The 26,110-nt window shown below is 44.6% G+C and overlaps 1 protein-coding gene across 11 annotated transcripts in view; it reads left to right on the forward strand.

Moving 5' to 3' along the window:
- Positions 1-26,110, forward strand: part of veph1 (ventricular zone expressed PH domain-containing 1) — a 227,317-nt gene that overhangs the window by 109,034 nt on the left and 92,173 nt on the right. For 2 of the 11 annotated variants that reach the window (XR_012098359.1, XR_012098360.1), the window contains exon 8: positions 3,527-3,676. The exons of 8 other annotated variants lie outside the window; for them this stretch is intronic. Coding sequence is in view for 1 of the 3 variants with exons in the window: in XM_073041048.1 (XP_072897149.1) it covers positions 1,042-1,075 (34 nt within the window). In the remaining 2 variants the exon portion in view is untranslated. Of the gene's footprint in view, positions 1-1,041; positions 1,984-3,526; positions 3,677-26,110 lie in introns of those variants that run through there. One more of the 11 variants, XM_073041048.1, reaches the window with a different exon arrangement.

Below are 26,110 nucleotides of genomic sequence, written 5' to 3' on the forward strand. Positions count from 1 at the left end.
GTACATCTAAGTGTAAGAAGACAAAAACAATGCAATCCTCCAGGAACATACTCTTGAAAGCTGAATACAGTTGTAGTTAGACTAACTTTGCCCTGAAATCAAACCCATTCATCTTGAATACTATTTGCCCCTCTGTTCACCTGTTGCTTCTGTACTTATGTCAAGCACATCCTGTTATTTTCAAAAAAACAATTTATCCTACAACCCAGTGAAGAAGGCTAGGCCTTGTCGATTTCAGCCTAAATACCGTTTTTTAAGATAGGAGACTTGATTTTTTTTTAATAGGAAACCTTGTCATCACTCTAAGGTAACTACTGTATTCTTTCAGGTTTTATTTTTGATGGATTTTATTTATAATATTGTTTGTCTTTTTCTCATGATTTTTGCTTTTGTGCCATTTTTGACATTGAATTCACTCATCTCTAATTCAAATTTTCTTCTCACTGCACCTACAATTTCACAATCCCATAGTTGGTGAAGAGATATGCTACTGATTGGCACAGCTGTTGGCCTTGTTTCCCTGATGTGACAATTCTAATAACTTCACACACAGTAGAATCTAAACAAGTCTTGACAATAGCAGGCACACACAATGATATTGTCCCACTTTATTATTCAAAGTGAGTCTATGTTGTATTTATAATGTATAGATTGTTTATTTCTGGCACAGATTTTACAAAAAAATTGTGTAAATTTTAGAGTTGTGCATTGGCAGCCTTTTGTGATAGGCACCCAGATGAGGATATTTGCAGAAATGCAAGGAGTACTGTTCAGAAAAAGATGATGAATTAGATCTCTTCTGTTGGAGATGTCTATTAGATGATTCCAAAGCAGTAAGAGTGTCTCTATTTATACAGAAGCTGATTGATGAGAAACAAAACAGGAAACATGGAGTTCCAAATAAATTTCTTTATCCAGAGAGTGTTAAGTCTGTGTCACTATTATGGGATAAAGGCAGGTGCACAGGACATCCAGTATTCAAGTTCATTATCAAAGTATGTGTGCCATATACAACCTTGAGATTCATCTTCTTTATTTTAGAGAAAAACTATATATAAAAGAGAGAGCAAGATAGAGATATGGTGATGGATGATCGTAAGCTCCAACTAACGGCCTGTTTCAATGCTATGCGCTGCATGTGAATTAGAAAACAACTTTAATTATTTATTTTCTGTTAAATAAAAAATGTAGAGTAGATGTACAACTTGGTTTCTAAAATCATAAGAATTGATAATGTCCCGGGAGCACTGTACAATATTAGCTTTACGTTAACTGTTCACCACTATACTCCTAAAAACATCTTTGTTCGATAAAACTTACTTATCGATAAAATTTATCATTATTGATTCACAAATGTATATAATAAAAGTTGGTTATATAGCATAATTAAACACCCTAAGATCATTATCTATTTCGAAGGGTGAATTTTTTTCTCTAGTAAGAACTCTCTTTATGTCATCATAAACACTGGGATTCCTAATGGTGATGGATTATTTCCTTTGAAAAATTCCAGAGGGACTTTGCAAAGATAAGAGGAACAGAAATTGTTCTAACTTAAAACTGTTTATATTTATTTAATATTTGTTATTTTTACCTTAACAGTAGCCATTATTGTTTTTGAAAGAGTTATTCTATTCTTTATTCTAAACTCTGTTGAACAAATATAATTGGTAATTAGTTTATTATTGTCACATGTACAGAAATATAGTAAAAAACTTGATTTTGCATGCCATCCATATAGATGATTTAAAACATAAGTGCATTGAGGTAGTGCAAGGGAAAAACAATAACAGATTGCAAAATATTGTGTTAGAGTTACAGAGGAAGTACAGTGCAGGTAACCAATAAATGCCATTAAAAGATAGGTTGAGAGAGTAAGAGTTCATCTTTATTGTACAAGATGTTCATTCAAAAGACCTAACACTGTGGTAGAAACTGTCTCTGAGACTGGTGGTGTGTACAGTATTTCCAAGCTTTTATATCTTCTGGCTGATGGAAGGTGAGGTGGGGGTCGGAGGGGGGGGGGGTGGAGAGAAGATGACTGGGTTGGTTGGTGTCTTTGGTTATGTTGGCTGCCTTACTGAGTGAAGTGCACACAAAGTCAGTAGAGGGAAAGTTGATTTTTATGTTGGACTGAGCTGTGTCCACAATGCTTTACAATTTCTTTTGGTATTAAGCGGAGTGGTTGCCCTACCAGTTTGTAATGCATCTGGATAGGGTGCCTTCTGTGGTGTAGTTATTAAAAATTAGGGAGAGTCAATGGGGACATGCCAAAGTAGAGGCTTCGAAGAAAGCAGAGGTGCTGATGTGCTTTCTTGGCCAAAGTATCTACGTGGTTGGACCAGACCAAGCTATTTGCGATATTTACACCTAGAAACATCTTCAGCCATTTCCACCTTGCCGCTGTTGTTACACATATTCCACAACCCCACCACCTCCTTCCTGAAGTCAATGACTAGACCTTTTGTCTTGCTGAAACTGAGGGAAAGTTTGTTGTTTTGGTGCCACACCACTAATCTCTGTATCTCCTTCCTGTACTCTGTCTCAATGTAGTTTGAATTCTGGCCCGCCACAGTGGTCTCATCTGTAAACTTGTAGATTGAGTTGGAGCAGAAACTGGAGCACAATCATGAGTGTGTAGGGAGAAAGTTAAAGGGCTGAGGAGGACCAGTGTTGAGGCATGGGTGTTGCTGCTTTTCCTTACCAATTGGTCAAGGATCCAGTTGCAGGGAGAGATGCTGACTCCTTGGTCTAGGAGTTTGAAGATGATTAACCAGATTGATTTTGGGTATGACACGAGTTTGTCCCATGATGCAAAGCTGTATTCAAGTTTAAAAGTTTAGAGAGAGTTAATCCCGTTGAGAGATTTTTGAGGAGGATTGACAGGTAGGCCACTGAAAAGCTGTATTATCTGTTGTAGTGTCTAGGACTTGGGCATTCCTTCAAACTAAGTAGTCAGATGTTTCAGCTTAATATGAAGAAATGTTTCTTAACCTCGGAAGCTGAAGGTACTTGGTTAAAGTGGAGAGCATACTCACCAGCTGCATCTCAGTGTGGTATGGCAATTGTCCCGTATCGGACTGCAAAGCACTCCAGTGTGTGGTGAAAGCCGCCCAGCAGATTATCAGCACCCAGTTGCCCACCATTGAGAACATCTACCATAAACGCTGCCTGGGCAGAGCGAAAAGCATTATCAAGGATGCATCTCACCCTAACCATGGACTTTTTACTCTCCTCCCATCCGGTAAGTGCTACAGGAGCCTCTGCTCCCACACCAGCAGGCTCAGGAAGAGCTTCTTCCCTGAGGCTGTGACCCTGCTGAACCTCACATCACAGTGCTAAGCAGTATTGCACCCATATTGTACTGTCTCAGTACTTTTATATATGTGTGTTGTAGTTTTTAATTTTTAATTCTCAGTTATTTTGTAAATAACACTATTCTTTGCATTTCTCGTTAGATGCTAACTGCATTTCATTGGCTTTGTATCTGTACTCGGCACAATGACAATAAAGTTGAATCTAATAGGTTTTAAACACCGGTGAATCAGAAGATAAGTTAAGCATGAAAACTTGAAGGGCAGAATCAGCCACTGTGCCATCAAAAGAGAGTGCAGAATCTGGAATCTAGAACTAACACCGTATGTTGGATTGACCAGCATCTGTGAAGACAAGAGATGTAAGTTGTCACCTCAGTCAACCCCCTGCATGAAAACTGAGAGGGAACAGGAGAGATTACCAGTATACCAAAGTGGAATATGGGTTACCTGAAATTGTAAAATTCAAAATTCTTACCATCGGGTTGTAAGCTATGAATATCAAAGGTTGTTTTCCAATTTGCGTTTGCCTCCCTATAGTAATTGAGGGAGCCAAGGGACCAGATGGTCAGCGTGGGCGTGGAAAGGAGAGGTGTAGAGCCAGAAGATCGAGATGGCTGTGCAGGCAGAGTGTAGCCTTCTCTGTACTTGGTTCCTCTAATATAGAGGAAGTCACATCGCGAGCATGGAATACAACAAACCAGGTTGGAAAGTGTGTAGCTGAAGCTCTGCCACACCCTAAAGGGAAGCTTAGAATCCTGGATGGTAGTGAGGACGGGGTATAGGGACAGTGGTCAAACCCCCTTTGGTGGCAAAAGAAAGTGCCAGGGAATGGGGAAGAGATAAGTAGATCAGAAAGTTGTGGAGAGAGTGGTCCCTGAGTAAGGCAGAAAGAGGGGGGAGAGGGGAAGATGTGATGATGTTGTTGGCAGAAATGGTGGAGGATGATGTGCTGGATGCAGAGGTTGGTAGGATAAAAGGTGAGCCCCCAGGGAACTTGGAATTGGAAGACCAACATCTCATATTTCACTTATGTAACTTGCAGCTCACTGCTATCATCACTGGATTTTCCACTTTCAGGTAAGCAGATCCCTGATGCAATCCTCCCATACACATTCACTTGCTTGTCTACCTTGTCTGCTTCTCATTGTTTATCCCTCTCATCCCCTCCCTTACCTCATCCCAGATGCCCATCACCTGCTTGACAGTTGGCTTTACCTGCAACCTACCAGCCTCTGTCCCACTCGCCACTCTCCCTGACCTGGTTCTGTATACCATTATCTGTGGTGGATCAGGTGCAAGGGGCAGTTTCTTACAATTATTATCACCTGGCATAAAAGGAATATTTTTGCAAAATTGTACAATCTCTGCTAATGAAAATATTCCTCCCGTGCACTTAAATGTGAACCATTTTGGATTGCACTGAAACTCTTTGGCAGCCGCACACCTCAGCATCTACATTCAGATCAGAAGAGTGGTGAATCATCACACAACTGAATGCAGCATTTCAATCAACGTAACAGGAAATCTAATGTAATATAACAAGTTCTTCATTGTATTTGTTTTAGAGAATAAACAGCTTTTGTACTATAACACATGCATGACTAACGCCTAGTGGGGATGGTAAAAAAATAAGTTACTTGTAAATAGGTCCTCATAATTCTTATGCTGTGGCACGCTTAGTTTATAAGGGAATTTGCAGGACCTACTGTACATATTCTGAATGCACTGTCTTTCATTTCGCAGTTCTTTGATATTTACCTCAAAGGCTTTAAAAACAATTGCCCATTTGTCCAGAATCTTCAAGCTGTAAAAGTGTTGAGAATGTTACATTAATTGTTTGATGGAAAGGACTGGTTAGCATCATCTGCTTGTGGTTTTAATTCTTAATAGAAATGTACAGATTACCGATTACTTTTTTCCAGCAATTTAGTATTAAATGGAATTTGCTAAACTATCTGGAACTGAAGCATTATTTGTGGATGAATGGTTTTGAAATCTTTTCACTTCAAGCCTTGTAAGTTTCCTCTTTAATGTTTGAAAGCTAACAGTTCACTGTCATGAGCAAACCCCATCTTGCTCTTCATGCTAAATTTTAAAAGCTAAATTAAAAATTTGTATGGAAGGAAGTTGTGCAGCATGTAATTATAAGTTCTGTTGTTATCCAGTGAGGATAGTCTTAAATTAGTTGGAATTAAAGTTGAATGCAATTAAATTAATCATGTAGCTGAAATGGTAGATTTTGAAGCAACATATTTTGATAGAAGTCCATGAACATGGCTGAGGCCCAAAATTACTTCCGCTATTATTCAGAATTTATTGCAGTTGTTCACCAAATCTGGCAGAGTCTTCTGGAAACAGTTCAAGTTCTGAACCACATTATGATCAATTCCTGATTTCATGAGATTAAAAAAAATAGACTGAAGTGAATAAGTGAATTGTAGAAGGATGGGTCATATCCCAAAAACATTATTATTCATTTATACCCAGAGTCAGATAATTAGCTAGTGCTATTTATCGAGTCTTTTTGATGAGGACATCTCAATTTTTAATGCTGCTGATTTTTTTCTGCATCCACTTCAGTTTAATCACATCCCCCCCTAAGTGTAGTAACTAGAAATGCACACAGTACTCCAAGTGTGACCTAAACACTTTGCACCACTGTAATGTGACATCCTAAACCTTACACTTGGAACAACCAAATCACTTCCTTTACCTCCTGTATATCTGCGTTCCCTTCTTCAGGGAACTACTGTATGTACTCGTACCCAATAGGTATCTCTGTTCAACAGCATTCCACAAGGCACTACCTTTCACCATGTTTGTCCTAACCTGAGATTTTGCTTAATTAAGTTCCAGCTACCATCCCTTTGCCCACTTGTCCACTTGATCTATATTCTCTTGTGACCTTAGACAACCTTACTCACTGACTACCACACCACCAAAGTTGGTGAAATCTGCAAATTTATGCCACCTGCATTCTCATCCAAGTCATTAATATATATTGAAGCAAAATCACCTGTACTTGTAGAATTTGGTATTCTGCATGAACACAGTGAATAACAAACCAAACCACTTGTTTGATTCACTTCCTCTGCTCTGATAATACAAGTTCAATGCTAACCTACCATACTTGGTTATTTTTCAGCGTTTGAACAGGGCACGACTGCGCAAGTGTGTGGAGGTCGGCCAGTGAGAACAGCGGGAAGAGTTTAAAAGGAAGACAGATTTACAGAGCGGGCATCGGAGTGGTGGGAGACAGAGTAGGAAGGCCTTGGCTCAATGGGTCTTCGGCGATAAGGGTCGAGGCCATGTAGGTTCTCTGTTTAAAATAAAGACAGAGAGTACGTGTGTGAGGCCGGTTTTCTGTGCTCGGTGTCAGATGTGGGAGGTCCTAGAGACTCCTAGCCTCCCAGGTGGCCACATCTGCACCAGGTGCGTCGAGTTACAGCTCCTTAGAGACCGTGTTAGGAAACTGGAGCTGCAGCTCGATGACCTTCATCTGGTCCGGGAGAGTGAGGAGGTGATAAAGAGGAGCTATAGGCAGGTAATCACCCCGGGACCACAGGAGACAGATAAGTGGGTAACAGTCAGGAGAGGGAAGGGCAAGAAGCAGGTACTAGAGAGTACCCCAATGTCTGTCTCCTTAACAATAAATACTCCTGCTTGAGTACCGTTGGGGGGGGATGGCCTACCTGGGGGAAGCAACTGTGGCCGTGCCTCTGGCCTGGAGTCTGGCCCTGTGGCTCAGAAGGGTAGGGAAAGGAAGAGGATGGCAGCAGAGATAGGGGACTCTATAGTTAGGGGGTCAGATAGGCAATTCTGTGGATGCAGGGAAGAAATGCGGATGGTTGTTTGCCTCCCAGGTGCCTGGATCCGTGATGTTTCTAATCGTATCCATGATATCTTGAAGTGGGAAGAAGAACAGCCAGAGGTTGTGGTACATATTGGTACCAACAACATAGGTAGGAAAAGGGAGGAGGTCCTGAAAACAGACTACAGGGAGTTAGGAAGCAGGACCTCAAAGGTAGCAATCTTGGGATTACTGCCAGTGTCACATGACAGTGAGTACAGGAATAGAATGAGGTGAAGGATAAATGTATGGCTGAGGGATTGGAGCAGGGGGCAGGGATTTAGATTTCTGGATCATTAGGATCTGTTCCGGGGCAGGTGTGACCTGTACAAAAAGGACAGGTTACACTTGAATCCAAGGGGGACCAGTATCCTGGCGGGAAGGTTTGCTGAGGCTCTTGGGGAGAGTTTAAACTAGAAATGCTGGGGGGCGAGAACCAAACTGAAGTGACGGAGGATAGGGATGTTGGCTCACAAATAGAGAAAGCTTGTAGACAGTGCAAGAGGGAGGATAGACAGGTGATAGAGAAGGGACGCACTCAGACTGATGGTTTGAGATGTGTCTATTTTAATGCAAGGAGTATCATGAATAAAGCGGATGAGAGAGTGTGGATCAACACTTGGAGCTATGATGTTGTGGCCATTACAGAAACTTAGATGGCTCAGGGGCAGAAGTGGCTACTTAAAGTGCCAGGCTTTAGATGTTTCAGAAAGGACAGGGAGGGAGGCAAAAGAGGAGGGGGCGTGGCACTGTTGATCAGAGATAGTGCCATGGCTGCAGAAAAGGAGGAAGTCTTGGAGGGATTGTCTACTGATTCTCTGTGGGTGGAAGTTAGGAATAGGAAGGGGTCAATAACTCTACTGGGTGTTTTTTATAGACCACCCAATAGTAACAGGGACTTCCAGGAGCAGATAAGGAGACAGATTCTGGAAAGGAGTAATAATAACAGGGTTGTTGTGGTGGGAGATTTTAATTTCCCAAATATTGATTGGCATTTCCCTAGAATGAGGGGTTTAGATGGGGTAGAGTTTGTTAGGTGTGTTCAGGAAGGTTTCTTGACACAATATGTAGATAAGCCTACAAGAGGAGAGGCTGTACTTGATCTGGTATTGGGAAATGAACCTGGTCAGGTGTCAGATCTCTCAGTGGAAGAGCATTTTGGAGAAAGTGATCACAATTCTTTCTCCTTTATCATAGCATTGGAGAGGGATAGGAACAGACAAGTTAGGGAAATGTTTAATTGGAGTAAGAGGAAATATGAGGCTATCAGGCAGGAACTTGGAAGCATAAATTGGAAACAGATGTTCTCAGGAAAAAGAAATGTGGCAAATTTTCAGGGAATATTTGCATGGAGTTCTGAGTAGGTACGTTCCAATGAAACATGGAAAGGATGGTAGGGTACAAGTTCCATGGTGTACAAAGGCTGTTGTAAATCTTGTCAAAAAGAAAAGAAGAGCTTACGAAAGGTTCAAAGAACAAGGTATTCATAGGAATCTAGAAGATTATAAGGCAAGCAGGAAGGAGCTTAAGAATGAAATTCGGAGAGCCAGAAGGGGCCATGAGAAAGCCTTGGCGGACAGGATTAAGGAAAACCCCAAGGCATTCTACAAATATGTGAAGAGCAAGAGGATAAGACGTGATAGAATAGGACCAATCAGGTGTGACAATGGAAAATTGTGTATGGAACCAGAGGAAATAGCGGAGGTACCTAATGAATATTTTACTTCAGTATTCACTACGGAAAAGGATCTCGGCGATTTTAGGGATGACATACAATGGACTGAAAAGCTTGAGAGTGTAGATATTAAGAAAGAGGATGTTCTAGAGCTTTTAGAAAGCATCAAGTTGGATAAATCGCCGGGAATGGATGAGATGTACCCCAGGCTACTCTGGGAGGTGAGGGAGGAGATTTCTCAGCGTCTGGCAATGATTTTTGCATCATGAAGACAGGAGAGGTTCCGGAGGATTGGAGGGTTGCAGATGTTGTTCCCTTATTCAAGAAAGGGAGTAGAGATATCCCAGGAAATTATAGGCGAGTGAGTCTTACTTCAGTGGTTGGTAAGTTGATGGAGAAGATCCTGAGAGGCAGGATTTATGAACATTTGGAGAGGCATAATATGATTAGGAATAGACAGCGTGGCTTTGTCAAAGGCAGGTCGTGCCTTACGAGCCTGATTGAATTTTTTGAGGATGTGACTAAGCACATTGATGAAGGTAGAGCAGTGGATGTAGTGTATATGGATTTTAGCAAAGCATTTGATAAAGTACCCCATGCAAGGCTTATTGAGAAAGTAAGGAGGCATGGGATCCAAGGAGACATTGCTTTGTGGACCCAGAACTGGCTTGCCCACAGAGGGCAAAGAGTGGTTGCAGACGGGTCATATTCTGCATGGAGGTCAGTGACCAGTGGTGTACCTCAGGGATCTGTTCTGGGACCCTTACTGTTTGTGATTTTTATAAATGACCTGGATGAGGAAGTGGAGAGTTGGGTTAGTAAATTTGCTGATGACACAAAGGTTGGGTGTGCTGGGGGTAGTGTGGAGGGCTGTCAGAGGTTACAACGGGACATTGATAGGATGCAAAACTGGGCAGAGAAGTGGCAGATGGTGTTCAACCCAGATAAGTGTGAGGTGGTTCACTTTAGTAGGTCAAATATGATGGCAGAATATGAGTCTTAATGGTAAGACTCTTGGCAGTGTGGAGGATCAGAGGGATCTTGGGGTCCGAGTCCATAGGACACTTAAAGCTACAATGCAGGTTGACTGTGATTAAGAAGGCATATGGTGCATTGGGTTCAAGAGCCAAGAGGTAATGTTGCAGCTATATAAGACCCTGGTCAGACCCTACTTGGAGTGCCGTGCTCAGTTCTGGTCACCTCACTACAGGACGGATGTAGAAGCCATAGAAAGGGTGCAGAGGAGATTTACAAGGATGTTGCCTGGATTGGGGAGCATGATTTACGAGAATAGGTTGAGTGAACTCGGCCTTTTTTCCTTGGAACGACGGAGGATGAGAGGTGACCTGATAGAGGTGTGTAAGATGATGAGAGGCATTAATCGTGTGGATAGTCAGAAGCTTTTTTCCAGGGCTGAAATGGCTATCATCAGAGGGCATAGTTTTAAGGGGCTTGGAAGTAGGTACAGAGGAGATGTCAGGGGTAAGTTTTTTATGCAGAGAGTGGTGAGGGCATGGAATGGGCTGCCGGTGATGGTGGTGGAGGCGGATACGATAGGGTTTCAAGAGACTCCTGGACAGGTACATGGAGCTTAGAAAAACAGAGTGCTATGGTTAACCCTAGGTAATTTTTTAAGTTAGTACATGTTTGTCACAGCATTGTGGGCCGAAGGTCCTGCATTGTGCTGTAGATTTTCTATGTTTGTATGATTTAACAAAAACCCAAAGTTTTCCCCTAGGTTTGCTTTCTGAAAAATGGTATGGACATTCTGGCGACAAGTGCACCGTTTCCTCTAAGCTGTGTGGGTGTCTGGACACTGAGTAACAGAAATGCTCCTGTGCACATAGTCTTTGTTGCTGCTCAGCTGGAATTTGCTTTTATATAATGTTAATCTAAAGCACCGCACAGTTTTCCGACCGCGTAAATATTTTCTGCTCAGAGCAATGGTTGGTGTGAATAAAAATGTGGGAGCGTTGGGCGGGAGTCCATTACAGTTAGAGACTCATTCACTGAGAAACTTGCTGCACCCCCTCCCAATTTGACGGTGAGAATGGTCAGTGAGATTATCCTTTGCTTCCAGCCCAAGTAAGTGAAGGTGCACAGAAATAACAGCAGTATTTCTGTTTCCAGCAAGTTCTGTTTATATCTTTCACATTGCTAATTATTTTGGAATACAGAAATAAACTGTCACCCATTTGTGCCTATTTTGGCGTTATGGTTTGTAGTGAACAAGTGAAAGACGTGATTTTTTTTAAAAATCCACAAGCAGAAACCTGTGATGGCTTAAAAATATTGTGTGTAGCTCTATTGATGCAATTTCAGAAAAAATACACAATGCAGATTGAAGTACAGCACATCTCACTGATTTATTAGTGCTTGTCATGCCATTTGGTATAAATCTAGTTCAATAAAAACATAGCAAGACTATCTGACCCTCGTTAAGATATAGACTAATATTTATTTAGAGAAATACATGCAGCTGGCTTACCAACCCTCTGGCTCCTTGGTAGTGTGTACTTTAGAACAACACAGTTGGTTAGCATCACTTAATTAAATAACTATTTAGTTACCGTAGATTCCGTACTACAGAGCGCACCTGATTAAAAGCCGCAGGCTCTAATTTTAGAAAGAAAATCAATTTTGTACTTGTACAAGCCACACCGGATTTTAAGCCGCAGGTGTCCCACGTTGTAATATGAGATATTTACACAGAAAGATATTACACGTGAGGATTTTTTAACTTTTAATTAAATCCGTATGGTAACATAAACAAATACATATTGCAAATGCTTTTTTTCGAACCGTGCCTGTAACACGGCTACTTTTAAATATACATACGTATCGGTAACACACAAATTACGTTGCGTATACTTTTTTACTGAACAGTGCACGAACAACATTCCAATATCTCCTAATGACTGGTAAAAAAATATATACTGCAGCCTACCAGGAAAAGTTATTGATCGCCTTTAACTTAAAAGCAGCGTTCTTGCGCGGGTCTAATGCGCTCGCCCCCACCTTTCCGTTTATCGCAAACCGGTATTTTCCCACAAGACGCGGCGAAACCGGATGTGACGTCATAGCATCCCGGGATGTAGTACAGAAAACAAATATACTTAAAACACTTCTAACTTTAACTAGAAAATACTAACAAATGAATTACTAAGCGAAAATATTATAAACTAAATAACTGCCATAAAGGCAGCACAATGCGAGTATTTTCCATGTTGATGAGGGTGAGTACAAATGACTGATTTACAATAATTTAATTGTGAAAATGCGCTTGATTTATCGTACAATTTCATTGGACCTCTGTGAACTACTCATCAATTTTATTGGTCTACTGTTACGAGGCAAAATGTTTTTGGCGGCATGGAAAAAAACCATGCATTAGCCGCACCGTAGTAAAGGCCGCAGTGTTCAAAGCTGTTCAAAGCGTGGGAAAAAAGTAGCGGCTTATAATCCGGCATCTACGGTAATATGTTATACCTTCTGTCAATATGATGTATAATCTTATTACCATCACTTATCAATATTCTATTTTTTTTAATCACAAACTTTTCCAAGTTCAGATCCACAACTTGGTTACACAGTGAATGATATTTCCTCAGGCAGTCAGCCGGGGCCAAATTTACATACAACTGGCTAAATCAGCTTCTCCAACTACAGTACAAATTTCCATCTTTTCTTTATTTCCATTGTCTCACACAGGATCAGGCTGAAGAACCATTCCTGATTGGTTACCTCAGCTGTGTTTACTTATTGTTACCATGTGTTGATCCAGGCTGCTTGTTTCAAATGAGCTCATTTATCAATAGAACATACAGAATGCTGGAGGAACTCAGCAGGCCAGGCCAGATCAATATCCTGCTCTCTTGTGAATTGTGTATTATATTTATTTGTTGTGGCAGAGAATAGAACAGTCCAACTTTCTGTTCTTGTAGTTTTGGACAGCTATACTTGTTTACCTTGAAAGGCTTCTTTCCCTCCGTTTACCATATAGTGATTGTGATCATAATCCCAACAAGAATTGCCAAAATAAGTTTTTTTTCCTGAGGTTTCATATGGAGGCCAGTTGTGGGGGTTGGTGATCCTAGCACCAATTAACTGAACTGGATTTCCAATTTAAAGAACAGAGCAAGCAAAGATCTTGCTTAGATTATTCATAGGCCTTTCACATCTCTTTGACCCTCCAACAAATTCTCACAATCCCACAAGTAGCCAAATATGCAATTTGTTATAATTGATGGTTCCCCATCTGTAAAGTTCATCTCCAAATTTCTTTATTTTGGGTTATGTTCTTGTTTTTTTTTGGTTTTTTATTTGCTTGATGAAAAGAGCTAAGAAACTCATTCAATATTAACCATGATTTTAAAGACTTGTTGATGTTTGCCCTTTAATCTTTACTCTGAAATGGGCAATCAGTCCAATTTCATTTCTCCACCTGAATTCTCTATTCAAATACCTGTTTCTCTCCCAGCTCTCTGCCATGTTGTATTCTGCCCATGCAAGCCATGGAACAGCCTGGTTGGTGAAATCTGTCCCTGTCACTCACAGCCGTGTTTTACTGTGAGGAGAACATAATGGAAAAACATTTGGATAGTTACATAAACTCATTTCTTGACTGAATTCCAGCCTTTGAGAATTTGTCCCAGGCGCTGACAGAGGCTTTTACTGGAAAGCACTGAAATGTGCAAGTGTGAGAATGAAGCCAGCCAATTCCTATACAGTTAGTAGACCGGGAGTTTACAGAACAAAATGTACTCCGACTGTGGAAATGTAATTGGAAGATGAAATTATTCAGCTCATTTGTTTTGAGATAGACTGTAGTTTGCTAATAATGATTTTAATAAAATGAAGCCAATGGATATTTCTAGATCTTTATTTAGAATACCGAGGAGAATAAGTAATTTGAACAGTATGAAGGCTATCTTCTTAGGTAGTCTCTCAGCCCAGTGATTTCCAGAAATTGATGGGATTGTTAATACTTTTCAAGGAAGTTTTGAGGAATTCTTTTTTTTTCCTTTCTCAGCCCAACTGGTGATAGTGTTACACAGCATTAGAAGTTAAGCCTTTTGGCTCATTGAGTCTGCACAGGTAATCAAGCACCGATTTATCATAAATCTATACTGTACCCTATTTTATTCTTATGGTCCCAACAGCTAACTCATTTTCTCTTTCTTTCGCCTATTTGCTGGTCATCTGTTCATTAGGGACAACCTGGGTTCAATGCCACTCTCACCAGTTCTGTCCAAGTAACCCTCCACCTGGCCCTAACCCACCTGGACAAACAAGACACATACATTTGGATGCTGTTCATAGACTTCAGTTCAGCATTCAACACAATCATCCCTTAGAAACTGATTGGAAAGCTGAGCCTACTGGGCCTGAACACCTCCCTCTGCAACTGGATCCTAGACTTCCTGACTGGGAGACCTCAGTCAGTCCGGATCGGGAGCAGCATCTCCAACACCATCACACTGAGCATGGGGGCCCCCCAGGGTTGCGTGCTCAGTTCACTCTGCTGACCCATGACTGTGCTGCAACACACAGCTCGAACCACATCATCAAGTTTGCCGATGACACGACCATGGTGGGTCTCATCAGCAAGATCGACGAGTCAGCTTACAGAGAGGAGGTGAAGCGGCTAATGGACTGGTGCAGAGCCAACAACCTGTCTCTGAATGTGAACAAAACAAGAGATGGTTGTTGACTTCAGGAGGGCACAGAGTGACCACTCCCCACTGAACATCGATTGCTCCTCGGTAGAGATCGTAAAGAGCACCAAATTTCTTGGTGTTCACCTGGCAGAGAATCTCACCTGGTCCCTCAACACCAGCTCCATAGCAAAGAAAGCCCAGCAGCATCTCTACTTTCTGCGAAGGCTGAGGAAAGTCCATCTCCCACCTCCATCCTCATCACATTCTACAGTGGTTGTATTGAGAGCATCCTGAGCAGCTGCATCACTGCCTGGTTCAGAAATTGCACATCTCGGATCGCAAGACCCTGCAGCGGATAGTGAGGTCAGCTGAGAAGAACATCGGGGTCTCTCTTCCCGCCATCATGGACATTTACACTACACGCTGCATCTGCAAAGGAAACAGCATTATTGGACCCCAAGCACCCCTCATACAATCTCTTCTCCCTCCTGCTGTCTGGGAAAAGGCACTGAAGTATTCGTGCTCTCATGGCCAGACTATGTAACAGTTTCTTCCCCCAAGCTATCAGACTCCTCAATACCCGAAGCCTGGACTGACACCTTGCCCTACTGTCCTGTTTATTATTTATTGTAATGCCTGCACTGTTCTTGTGCACTTTATGCAGTCCTGGGTTGGTCTGTAGTCTAGTATAGCTTTCTCTGTTTTTTTTTTATTACGTAGTTCAGTCTAGATTTTGTACTGTGTCATGTAACACCATGGTCCTGAAAAACGTTGTCTCATTTTTACTATGTACTGTACCAGCAGTTATGGTCGAAATGACAATAAAAGTGACTTGACTTGACTTGATAGAGCTGAGAATCCAGTTTTGGAAGTCTGGTGTCAGGTGTACAAGCGACGCGGCCTGCTCAGCTGAGCAAGCTGGGTGTATTTAGAGCTTGGTACCTGTGTTATTGATCAGGAGAAGACACTGCTGTTGGCTTGGTGACTCCTCTTCAGTGCTTGGGGTGCCTGCTGAAGGTAGTCAATGTCTCAGGTGTATATTGAAGGGCAAGGATCACTGTTACTTGGTTGATGATAAGTTTTGTGCTGAGTGTGAGGTATTTATCTTCAAATACCCTTTTCCACAATGGGCCAGAAGCTGTGCAGGCTCTCTGAAAATAGTGGTGCATTTCATTATCAATGTTTGCTGAGAGGTAGCTCCCAAGCTGTCAGGAAGGGTCTATCTTTTGCAGGATGTTGTTGTACAGCGGAGGCAGGTTTGTAAAGAACTGCTTTGCTGTATAAAAATTGAGTGAAGATCCAGCCTCTCATAAGCTTCAATGAACTGGTGAATCTTTTCACAACATGAACGATATAGAAAATAGTGATGCTGAAGGTTCATTTAAGATCTCTGCCATCATTTTTGGTTCCATGCATAGATAACCACAATGATCTTCAAGCGGATTGATTTTGCCCCTTGGTAACCTGGTGCTCTGAATGTATCTATAGAAGCCTTCAGGATTCTCTTTCAGCTTGTCTGCTACAGCAACATCATGTCCTGTTCCAGCCCTCCTAATTCCTGTCTTAAGCAGTCTCCAGCATTTCTCATACTCCTCAAGTGTCTAATTTGATCCTAACTGTCTATACTTGATATCTGCCTCTTCGTTCTTGTTAACCACAATCCATCAAACACAAATGAAGAATGGGGAAATTGCTGCCTTACTCCCCAGTGCAGATGGACAGCAGGATTGACTGGAACGGGTGACGATGGTAGTTAGAAGAGACTCTGGCTGATGATTCTAGGCAGTAGGTTAGATGTAGCCAAGTCAAAATGTTTTAGAACATTCAAAGTTATTACCACAATACTGATAGGGGATTCCATAATTAGAGGAGCAGAAAGCAGATTCTGTGGACATGAAAGAGACACCTGATTGGTATGTTGCTTCCCGGGTGCCAGTGTGAGAGATGTCTCACATCAGGTCCATGGCATTCTAAAGGCAGAGGGTGAACAGCCAGAAGTCATGGTACATATTGGTACTGACGACAGAGGTAGGAAAATGGAGGAGGTTCTGAAGTGACAATATAGGGAATTATGCAGAAAGCTGTAAAGCAGGACGTCCAGGGTAGTAAACTCTGGATTGCTGCCTGGGCCAAGTGACAGTGAGGATAAGAATAGAATAATTTGACAGATCAATGTATGGCTGAAGAATTGGTGCAAACGGCAGGTTTTCAGATTTAGAAACATAGAAAACATACAGCACAATACAGTTCCTTTGGCCCACAAAGCTGTGCCGAACATGTCCCTACCTTAGAACTACCTCGGCTTTACCCATAGCCCTCTATTTTTCTAAGCTTCATGCAGCCATCCAGGAGTCTCTTAAAAGACCCGATCATTTCCACCTCCACCACCACCGCCAGCAGCCCATTTCACACACTCACCACTCTCTGCGTAAAAAACTTACCCCTGGCATCTCCTCTGTACCTACTTCCAAGCACCTTAAAACTATGTCTTCTCGTGCCAGCCATTTCAGTCCTGGGGAAAAGCTTGACTATCCACATTATCAATGTCTCTCATTATCTTGTACACCTCTATTAGGTCACCTCTCATCCTCCGTCGCTCCAAGGAGAAAAGGCTGAGTTCACTCAATCTATTCTCATAAGGCATGCTCCCCAATCCAGGCAACATCCTTGCAAATCTCCTCTGCACCCTTTCTAAGGTTTCCATGTCCTTCCTATAGTGAGGTGACCAGAATTGAGTACAGTACTCCAAGTGGGGTCTGACCAGGATCCTATATAGCTGTAACATTACTCCTCGGCTCTTAAACTTAATCCCACGATTGATTAAGGCCAATGCACCGTATGCCTTCATAACCACAGAATCAAAGTATGTAGCAGCTTTTGAGTGTCCTATGGACTTGGACCCCAAGATCCCTCTGATCCTCCACACTGCCAAGAGTCTTACCATTAATGTTATATTCTGCTATCATGTTTGACCTACCAAAATGAACCACCTCAGACTTATTTGGGTTGAACTCCATCTGCCACTTCTCAGCTCAGTTTTGCATCCTATCAATGTCCCACTGTAACCTCTGACAGCCCTCCACAATATCCACAACACCCCCAACATTAGTGCCATCAGCAAATTTACCAACCCAACTTCCTCATCCAGGTCATTTATAAAAATCACAAAGAGTAGGGGTCCCAGAACAGATCCCTGAGGCACACCACTGGTCACCCACCTCCATGCAGAATATGACCCATCTACAACCACTCTTTGCCTTCTGTGGGCAAGCCAGTTCTCAATCCACAAAGCAATGTCCCCTTGGATCCCATGCCTCCTTACTTTCTCAATAAGCCTTGCATGGGGTACCTTATCAAATGCCTTGTTGAAATCCATATACACTACATCTACTGCTCTACCTCTATCAATGTGTTTAGTCACATCCTCAAAATATCTAGTCAGGCTTGTAAGGCATGACCTGCCTTTGACAAAGCCATGCTGACTATTCCTAATCTTACTATGCCTCTCCAAATGTTCATAAATCTTGTCTCTCAGGATCTTCTCCATCAACTTACCAACCACTGACGTAAGACTCACTGGCCTATAATTTCCTGGGCTATCTCTACTCCCTTTCTTGAATAAGGAAACAACATCTGCAACCCGCCAATCCTCTGGAACTTCTCCTGTCCTCATTGATGAAGCAAAGATCATTGCCAGAGGCTCAGTAATTTCCTCCCTTGCTTCCCACAGTAGCCTGGGGTACATCTGGTCCAGTCCTGGTGACTTATCCAACTTGGTCCTTTCCAAAAGCTCCAGCACATCCCTTTCTTAATATCTACATTCTCAAGCCTTTCAGTCCATTGCAAGTTATCCCTACAATTGCCAAGATCCTTTTCTGTATTGAATACTGAAGCAAAGTATTCATTAAGTACCTCTGCTATTTCCTCCAGTTCCATACACTCTTTTCCACTGTCGCACTTGAATGGTCCTATTTTCTCACGTCTTATCCTCTTGCTCTTCACATACTTGTAGAATGCTTTAGGATTTTCCTTAATCCTGTCCGCCAAGGCCTTCTCATGGCCCCTTCTGGCTCTCCGAATTTCATTCTTAAGCTCCTTCCTGCTTGCCTTATAATCACCTAGATTCCTATCATTACCTAGTTTTTTGAACCTTTCGTAAGCTTGTAGCGATGTGCTACACACAGCGCTGAAATAACGACAAGCACTCGGTAAGTCGTTTTGAGACTAGTTTATTCAAACTTTGTGGCGCTGGCATTTAAATCCCTAGCGCCCGCCCTCTCCGGGCGGAAATGACGTTGGAGGTGCATTACCAAAGTCTCCCCCCGCGCGCTGGTTATTTGTGAGCCGGTTCGCCTGCGCAGAAAGTGGGTTGCCACATAACCCCCCCCCCCCCCCAGAACCGGCGATACACCCCCCCAATGTCCACAGTCTGGATCAGCCTCTGTTTGGGAGGTCTGCCTCTGCCCCGCGGTGCCTGAACCTCGACTGCCTGCGCCAAGTCCACATGGGCTGGTTTGAGTCGGTCCACCGTGAAAACCTCCTCTCTCCCCCCAATGTCCAGAACGTACGTGGACCTGTTGTTGTTGATCACCTTGAACGGCCCCTTGTACGGCCACTGTAGTGGTGCCCGGTGTCCGCCCCTTTGTACGAACACAAACTTATAGTTCTGCAGGTCTTTGGGTACATGGGTCGGGGTCCGCCCGTGCTGTGAAGTAACGGGGGCCAGGTTGCCGAGCCTTTCGCATAGCCTGTCCAGGACTGCTGCGGGTTCTTCCTCTTGCCCCCTTGGGGCTGGTATGAACTCTCCCGGGACGGCCAGGAGTGCGCCGTACACCAACTCGGCCGACGAAGCATGCAGATCCTCTTTGGGTGCCGTGCAGATTCCAAGCAGGACCCAGGGAAGCTTGTCCACCCAGTTAGGTCCTCTCAGGCGGGCCATGAGAGCTGACTTCAAGTGATGGTGGAAGCGTTCCACCAGTCCGTTCAACTGTGGGTGGTAGGCAGTAGTGTGATGTAGCTGCGTTCCCAACAGGCTGGCCACAGCCGACCACAGGCTGGAGGTGAACTGGCTGCCTCTGTCGGAGGTAATGTGGGCCGGTACCCCGAAGCGTGCTACCCAGATTGCAATCAGTGCTTGGGCGCAGGAATCGGCAGATGTGTCGGTGAGCGGGACCGCCTCTGGCCACCTCGTGAACCAGTCTACCATAGTTAGGAGGTACCGTGCTCCTCGGTAGGGGGCCCATGATATCCACATGAATGTGGTCGAACCTCCGGTGGGTGGGTTCGAACTGCTGCGGCGGGGCTTTAGTGTGCCGCTGCACCTTGGCCGTTTGGCACTGCGCGCACGTTCTGGCCCATTCACTGACCTGCTTGTGAAGTCCATGCCACGCGAACTTGCTGGAGACCAGCCGGACGGTTGTCCTGATAGATGGGTACGCCAAACCGTGTATGGAGTCGAAAACTCGCCGCCTCCAGGCTGCCGGGACGATGGGGCGAGGTTGGCCGGTAGCCACGTCACACAGGAGGGTACTCTCACCTGGGCCTACGAGAAAATCTTGCAGCTGCAAACCCGAGACTGCGGTCCTGTAGCTGGGCATCTTGTCTGCCTGCTGCGCCTCTGCCAGTGCTGCATAGTCCACCCCCAGGGACAGGGCCTGGACAGCTGGTCTGGAGAGTGCGTCCGCCACGATGTTGTCCTTTCCCGAGACATGCTGGATGTCCGTCGTGTACTCCGAGATGTAGGACAGATGTCGCTGCTGGTGAGCCGACCAGGGATCAGACACCTTCATGAACGCGAAGGTCAACGGTTTGTGGTCCGTGAACACGGTGAACGGCCTGCCTTCTAAGAAGTACCTGAAATGCCGGATTGCCAGATACAGTGCCAACAGCTCCCGGTCGAAGGCACTGTACTTGAGTTCGGGTGGTCGTAGGTGCTTGCTGAAGAACGCCAGGGGTTGCCAGTGCCCCTTGATGAGCTGCTCCAGCACCCCACCGACTGCTGTGTTGGATGCGTCCACCGTGAGGGCGGTCAGAACGTCCGTTCTGGGGTGCACCAGCATCACCGCATCTGCCAAGGTTTCCTTGGCTTTAATGAAAGTGGCCGCGGCCTCCTTGTCCCAAGTAATGTCCTTGCCTTTACCCGACATCAGGGTGTACAAAGGGCGCATGATACGGGCTGCTGAGGGGAGGAAACGGTGGTAGAAGTTCACCATACCAACAAACTCCTGCAGGCCTTTGACCGTGTTGGACCGGGCAAAGTGGCGGATCGCGTCTACCTTGGCGGGCAGAGGGATTGCCCCGTCTTTGGTAATCCTGTGGCCCAGGAAGTCGATGATATCGAGACCAAACTGACATTTGGCCAGGTTGATCGTGAGGCCGAAATCATTCAGGCGGGAGTAGAGCTGGCGGAGGTGGGACAGATGCTCCTGACGACAACTGCTGGCTATAAGGATGTCGTCCAAATAGATGAATGCAAAATCCAGGTCGCGTCCCACCACGTCCATTAGCCGCTGGAACGTCTGTGCGGCATTCTTCAGGCCGAACGGTATTCGGAGGAACTCGAACAGGCCGAACGGGGTGATGAGTGCTGTTTTGGGGATGTCTTCAGGGTGCACTGGGATTTGATGGTATCCCCGGACGAGGTCTAATTTGGAAAAGATTCTTGCCCCGTGCAGGTTTGCTGCAAAGTCCTGTATGTGCTGCACGGGGAAGCGGTCTGGAATGGGAGCCTCGTTCAGTCTGCGGTAGTCACCGCATGGTCTCCAACCCCCGGCTGCTTTGGGCACCATGTGCAGGGGGGAAGGCCCATGGGCTGTCGGACCTCCGTACGATCCCCAATCCCTCCATCCTCTTGAACTCCTCCTTCGCCAGGCGGAGCTTTTCCGGGGGGAGCCTTCGTGCGCGGGCGTGGAGGGGTGGTCCCTGGGTCAGAATGTGGTGCTGTACCCTGTGTCTGGGCATGGCTGCCATGAACTGCGGTGCCAGAATCGATGGAAAGTCCGCCAGGATTCTGGTGAATTCGTTGTCCGACAGCGTGATGGAGTCCAGGTGTGGGGCCAGCAACTTGGCATCACCCAGGGAGAACGTCTGGAAAGTCTCGGCATGTACCAGTCTTTTCCCTTGCAAGTCGACCAGCAGGCTGTGAGCTTGCAAGAAGTCTGCCCCCAAGAGTGGTTGGGCCACGGCGGCCAGTGTGAAGTCCCACGTGAACCGGCTGGCGCCGAACTGCAGCCGCACTGTGCGGGTGCCGTAGGTCCGTATCGTGCTGCCGTTTGCAGCCCTCAGGGTGGGTCCTGGCTTCCTGTTGCGGGTGTCGTACCCCGTCGGGGGCAAGACGCTGATCTCCGCTCTGGTGTCGACCAAGAAGCGGCGTCCCGACTGTTTGTCCCAGACGTACAAGACGCCATAGTCATTAGCGGCACCTGGCCCTGGCCCTTGCAGGGCGAGCGACAACGGCGGGCTTTTGTGCCCCACCACTGGTGGTAGAAACACCACTGTTCACTGGCCTCCTCACTCCTGCCTCTGTGTTGTGTGCGCCCCCCTGCCGGGCCTGGTCTGGTCCGCTGTTGGGCGCGTGGCCTGGTAATCTGACCGACGGACACCACGCTCTCCCTCTTGGCTTTCCACAGCACGTCTGCCTGGGCCGCCACCTTCTGGGGGTCGCTGAAATCTGCGTCGGCCAGCTGCAGATGTATGTCCTCGGGCGGTTGCTCTAGGAACGCTTGCTCAGACATGAGGCAGGGCTTGTGTCCATCAGCCAGTGCCAGCATCTCGTTCATCAATGCTGACGGCAGTCTGTCTCCCATACCGTCCAGGTGAAGCAGGCGGGCACCCCGCTCACGCCGTGAGAGGCTAATGGTCCCAATGAGCAGCGCCTTGAATGCTTCATATTTGCCTTCTTCCGGGGGCGACTGTATGAAATCCGCAACCTGGGCAGCCGTCTCCTGGTCAAGGGCGCTCACCACATGGTAGTAACGTGTGGAATCAGAAGATATCTGCCGAATCTGGAACTGGGCTTCTGCTTGGCTAAACCACACGTGTGGTCGCAGCGTCCAGAAAGTCAGCAGTTTTAGCGAAACTGCGTGAACAGATGAAGAGTCCGTCATCTTTGGTCCAAATCCCGCTGAAATAACGACACGCAGTCGGTAAGTCGTTTCGAGACTAGTTTATTCAAACTTCGCAGTGCTGGCATTTAAATCCCTAGCGCCCGCTCTCTCCAGGCGGAAATGACGCCGGAGGTGCATTACCAAAGTCTCCACCCGCGTGCTGGCTATTTGTGAGCCGGTTCGCCTGTGCAGACAGTGGGTCGCCACAAGCTCTTCTTTTCTTCTTGATTAGATTTACAACAGCCTTTGTACACCACAGAACTTGTACCCTACCATCCGTTCCCTGTCTTATTGGAACGTACCTATGCAGAACGTCATCCAAATATCCCCTGAACATTTGCCACATTTCTTCTGTACGTTTCCCTGAGAACATCTGTTTCCAACTTATGCTTCCTAGTTCCTGCCTGATAGCCTCGTATTTCCCCTTACTCCAATTAAACGTTTCCCTAACTTGTCTGTTCCTATCCCTCTCCAATGCTATTGTAAAGGAGATAGAATTGTGATTACTATCTCCAAAATGCTCTCCCACTGAGAGACCTGACACCTGACCAGGTTCATTTCCCAATACCAGATCAAGTACAGCCTCTTCTCTTGGAGGCTTATCTACATATTGTGTCAAGAAACCTTCCCGGACACACCTAACAAACACTACTCTATCTAAACCCTTCACTCTAGGGAGATGCCAATCAATATTTGGGAAATTAAAATCCCCCATCACGACAACCCTGATATTATTACACCCTTCCAAAATCTGCTTCCCTTTCTGCTCCTCGATGTCCCTATTACTATTGGATAGTCTATAAAAAACACACAATAGAGTTATTGACCCCTTCCTATTCCTAACTTCCACCCACAGAGACTCCGTAGACAACCCCTCGATGACTTGCTCCTTTTCTGGAGCCGTAACACTATCTCTGATCAACAGTGCCATGCCCCCACCTCTTTTGCCTCCCTCCCTGTCCTTTCTGAAACATCTAAAGCCTGGCTCTTGAAGTAGCCATTCCTGCCCCTGCACCGTCTGGATAATTGGGTTATCTTCTGGGGAAGGTAGAACCTGCACAAAAAAGATGGATTACACTTGAAACTGAGGGGAACCAATATCCTCATGGGCAGGTTTGCTAGAGCTATCGGGAGGGTTTAAACTAATTTGGTATGGGGATGGGAACTGGAGTGATAGGGTTGAGGATGGGACAGGTTGGTACACAGGTAGATGAACCTGTAAATTTATCTTCAGGGAATCCTGCACAAAGACTCCCATGTCCATTCATGCCTCAGATTTTTGTGATTCTTTCCATTTTGAAAACAGTCAAAGCTTTCATTTCCTCTACTAAAATGCATGACCATCACTTTCTAACACTGAATTGCACCTGCCACTTCTTTGCCCATTTTCCTAATCTGTCTCGTCCTTCAGTAGTCCTTCTACTTCCACAAAACTACCTGCCCCCCTCTATGTATCCTCTTATCATCTGCAAACTTTTAATGAAGTCATCAATTTCATCATCCAAGTCATTGACATATAATGTAAAAAGAATTGGTCCCAGCACAGACCCCTGTGGTACATCACTAATCACTAGCAGCCAACCAGGAAAGACTCCCTTTATTCCCACTATTTGCCTTCTGCCAATCAGCCACTGCTTTATCGATGCCAGAATCTTCCCTGTAATACCATGGGCTCATAGTTTGTTAAGCATCATCATGTGTATCACCTTGTCAAAGGCCTTCTGAAAATCCAAGTACACAACATCAACCGATTCTCCGTTGTCTCTCCTGCTTGTTATTTCTTCAAAGACTTCCAACAGATTTGTCAGGCAATATTTTCCCTTGAGGAAACCATGCTGACTACAGCATATTGTATCATGTGCCTTCAAGTGCCCTGAAACCACATTTATAACAATCTGCTACAACAACTTCCCAACCATTGAGGTTAGACTAATTGGTCAATAATTTCCTTCCTTCTGTCTCTCTCGCTTCTTGAAGAGTGGCGTGACATTTGCAGTTTTCTAGTCTTCCAGGACCATTCCAGAATCAAGTGATTCTTGAAAAATCATTACTAATGCCTCCACAATCTCTTCAGCCACCTCTTTCTGAATCCTGGGGTGTAGCCCATCTGGCCAGGTGAATTATCTATCTTCAGACCTTTCAGTTTCTCAAGAATCTTCTCTCTAGTAATGGCAACTTCACACACTTCATGACCCTGACACACAAACTTCCACCATACTGTTAGTGTCTAAATATTTATTCAGTTTGTCTGCCTCTTTCTTGTCCCCCATCAGTACCTCTCCAGCATCGTTTTACAGCAGTCCAATACTCTCTTTTACACTTTATGTATCTGAAGAAGCTTATGGTATCCTTTTTAATATTATTGCTGGCTTACTTTCATATTCCATCTTTATTTTCTTAATGACTTTTTTAGTTCCCTTCTGTTGGAATTTGAAAGCTTCCCAATCCTTTAACTTGTCACTAATGTTTGCTCTGTTGTATGCTCTCTCTTCGGCTTTAATGTTGGCTTTGACTTCTCTTGTCAGCCATGGCTGTGTAATTTTTCCTTTAGAATACTTCTTCCTCTTTAAGATGTATATATCCTCTGCCTTTCGAATTGCTTCCAAAAATTCCAGCGATTGCTGTTCTGCTGTCATCCCTGCCAGTGTTCTTTTCCAATCAAATCTTGCCAACTCGTCTCTCATGCCTCTGTAATACACTTTACTCCACTGCAATACTGATACATCTGACTTTAGCTTCTCTTTGTCAAATTTCAGGGTAAATTTGATCATGTTCTGATTACACACCCTAAGGGTTCTTTTACCTTAAGCTCTTTAATCAATTCTGGTTCATTGCAAAACACACAATCCAGAGTAGCAGATCCCCTCATGGGTTCAACCACAAGCTCACCTAAAAAGCCATCTCATAAGGATCCTAGAAATTCCCTCTCTTAGAATCCAGCACCAACCTAAATTTCCCAATCTACCCATGTATTGAAATCCCCCATGGCTATTGTAACAATGCTCTGTTGGCATGAATTTTCTATTTCCCATTGTAATTTGTAGACCATATCCTTACTACTGTTTGGGGGTCTGGGTATAACTCCCACCAGGGTCTTTTTACCCTTGCAGTTCCTTAACTCTATCCACAATTATTCAGTACCTTCTGACTTTAAGTCACCTATTTCTAATTATTTGACTTCATTTTTTACCAACAGAGCAACACCAATCCCTCTGCCTGCCTGCCTGTCCTTTTAATACAGTTTGTATCCTTGGACATTAAGCTCCCAGCTATAATCTTCTTTCAGCTGTGATTCAGTGATGCCTACAACATCATACATGCCAATCTGTAACAGTGCTACAAGTTCATCTACCCTGTTCCGTATACTGTGCACATTTAAATATTTAACACTTTCCATCCTGTATTCGCCCTTTTCGATTTTGTCCACCTTTTACATTGCAACTCATCCTGTTGACAGCAAATTTGCCCGATCATCAGCTTCTCCTTGCTAGGAGTCTCACTAC

Source organism: Hemitrygon akajei, chromosome 3 (genome assembly GCF_048418815.1).
Source record: "Hemitrygon akajei chromosome 3, sHemAka1.3, whole genome shotgun sequence".
NCBI lineage: Eukaryota > Metazoa > Chordata > Chondrichthyes > Myliobatiformes > Dasyatidae > Hemitrygon > Hemitrygon akajei.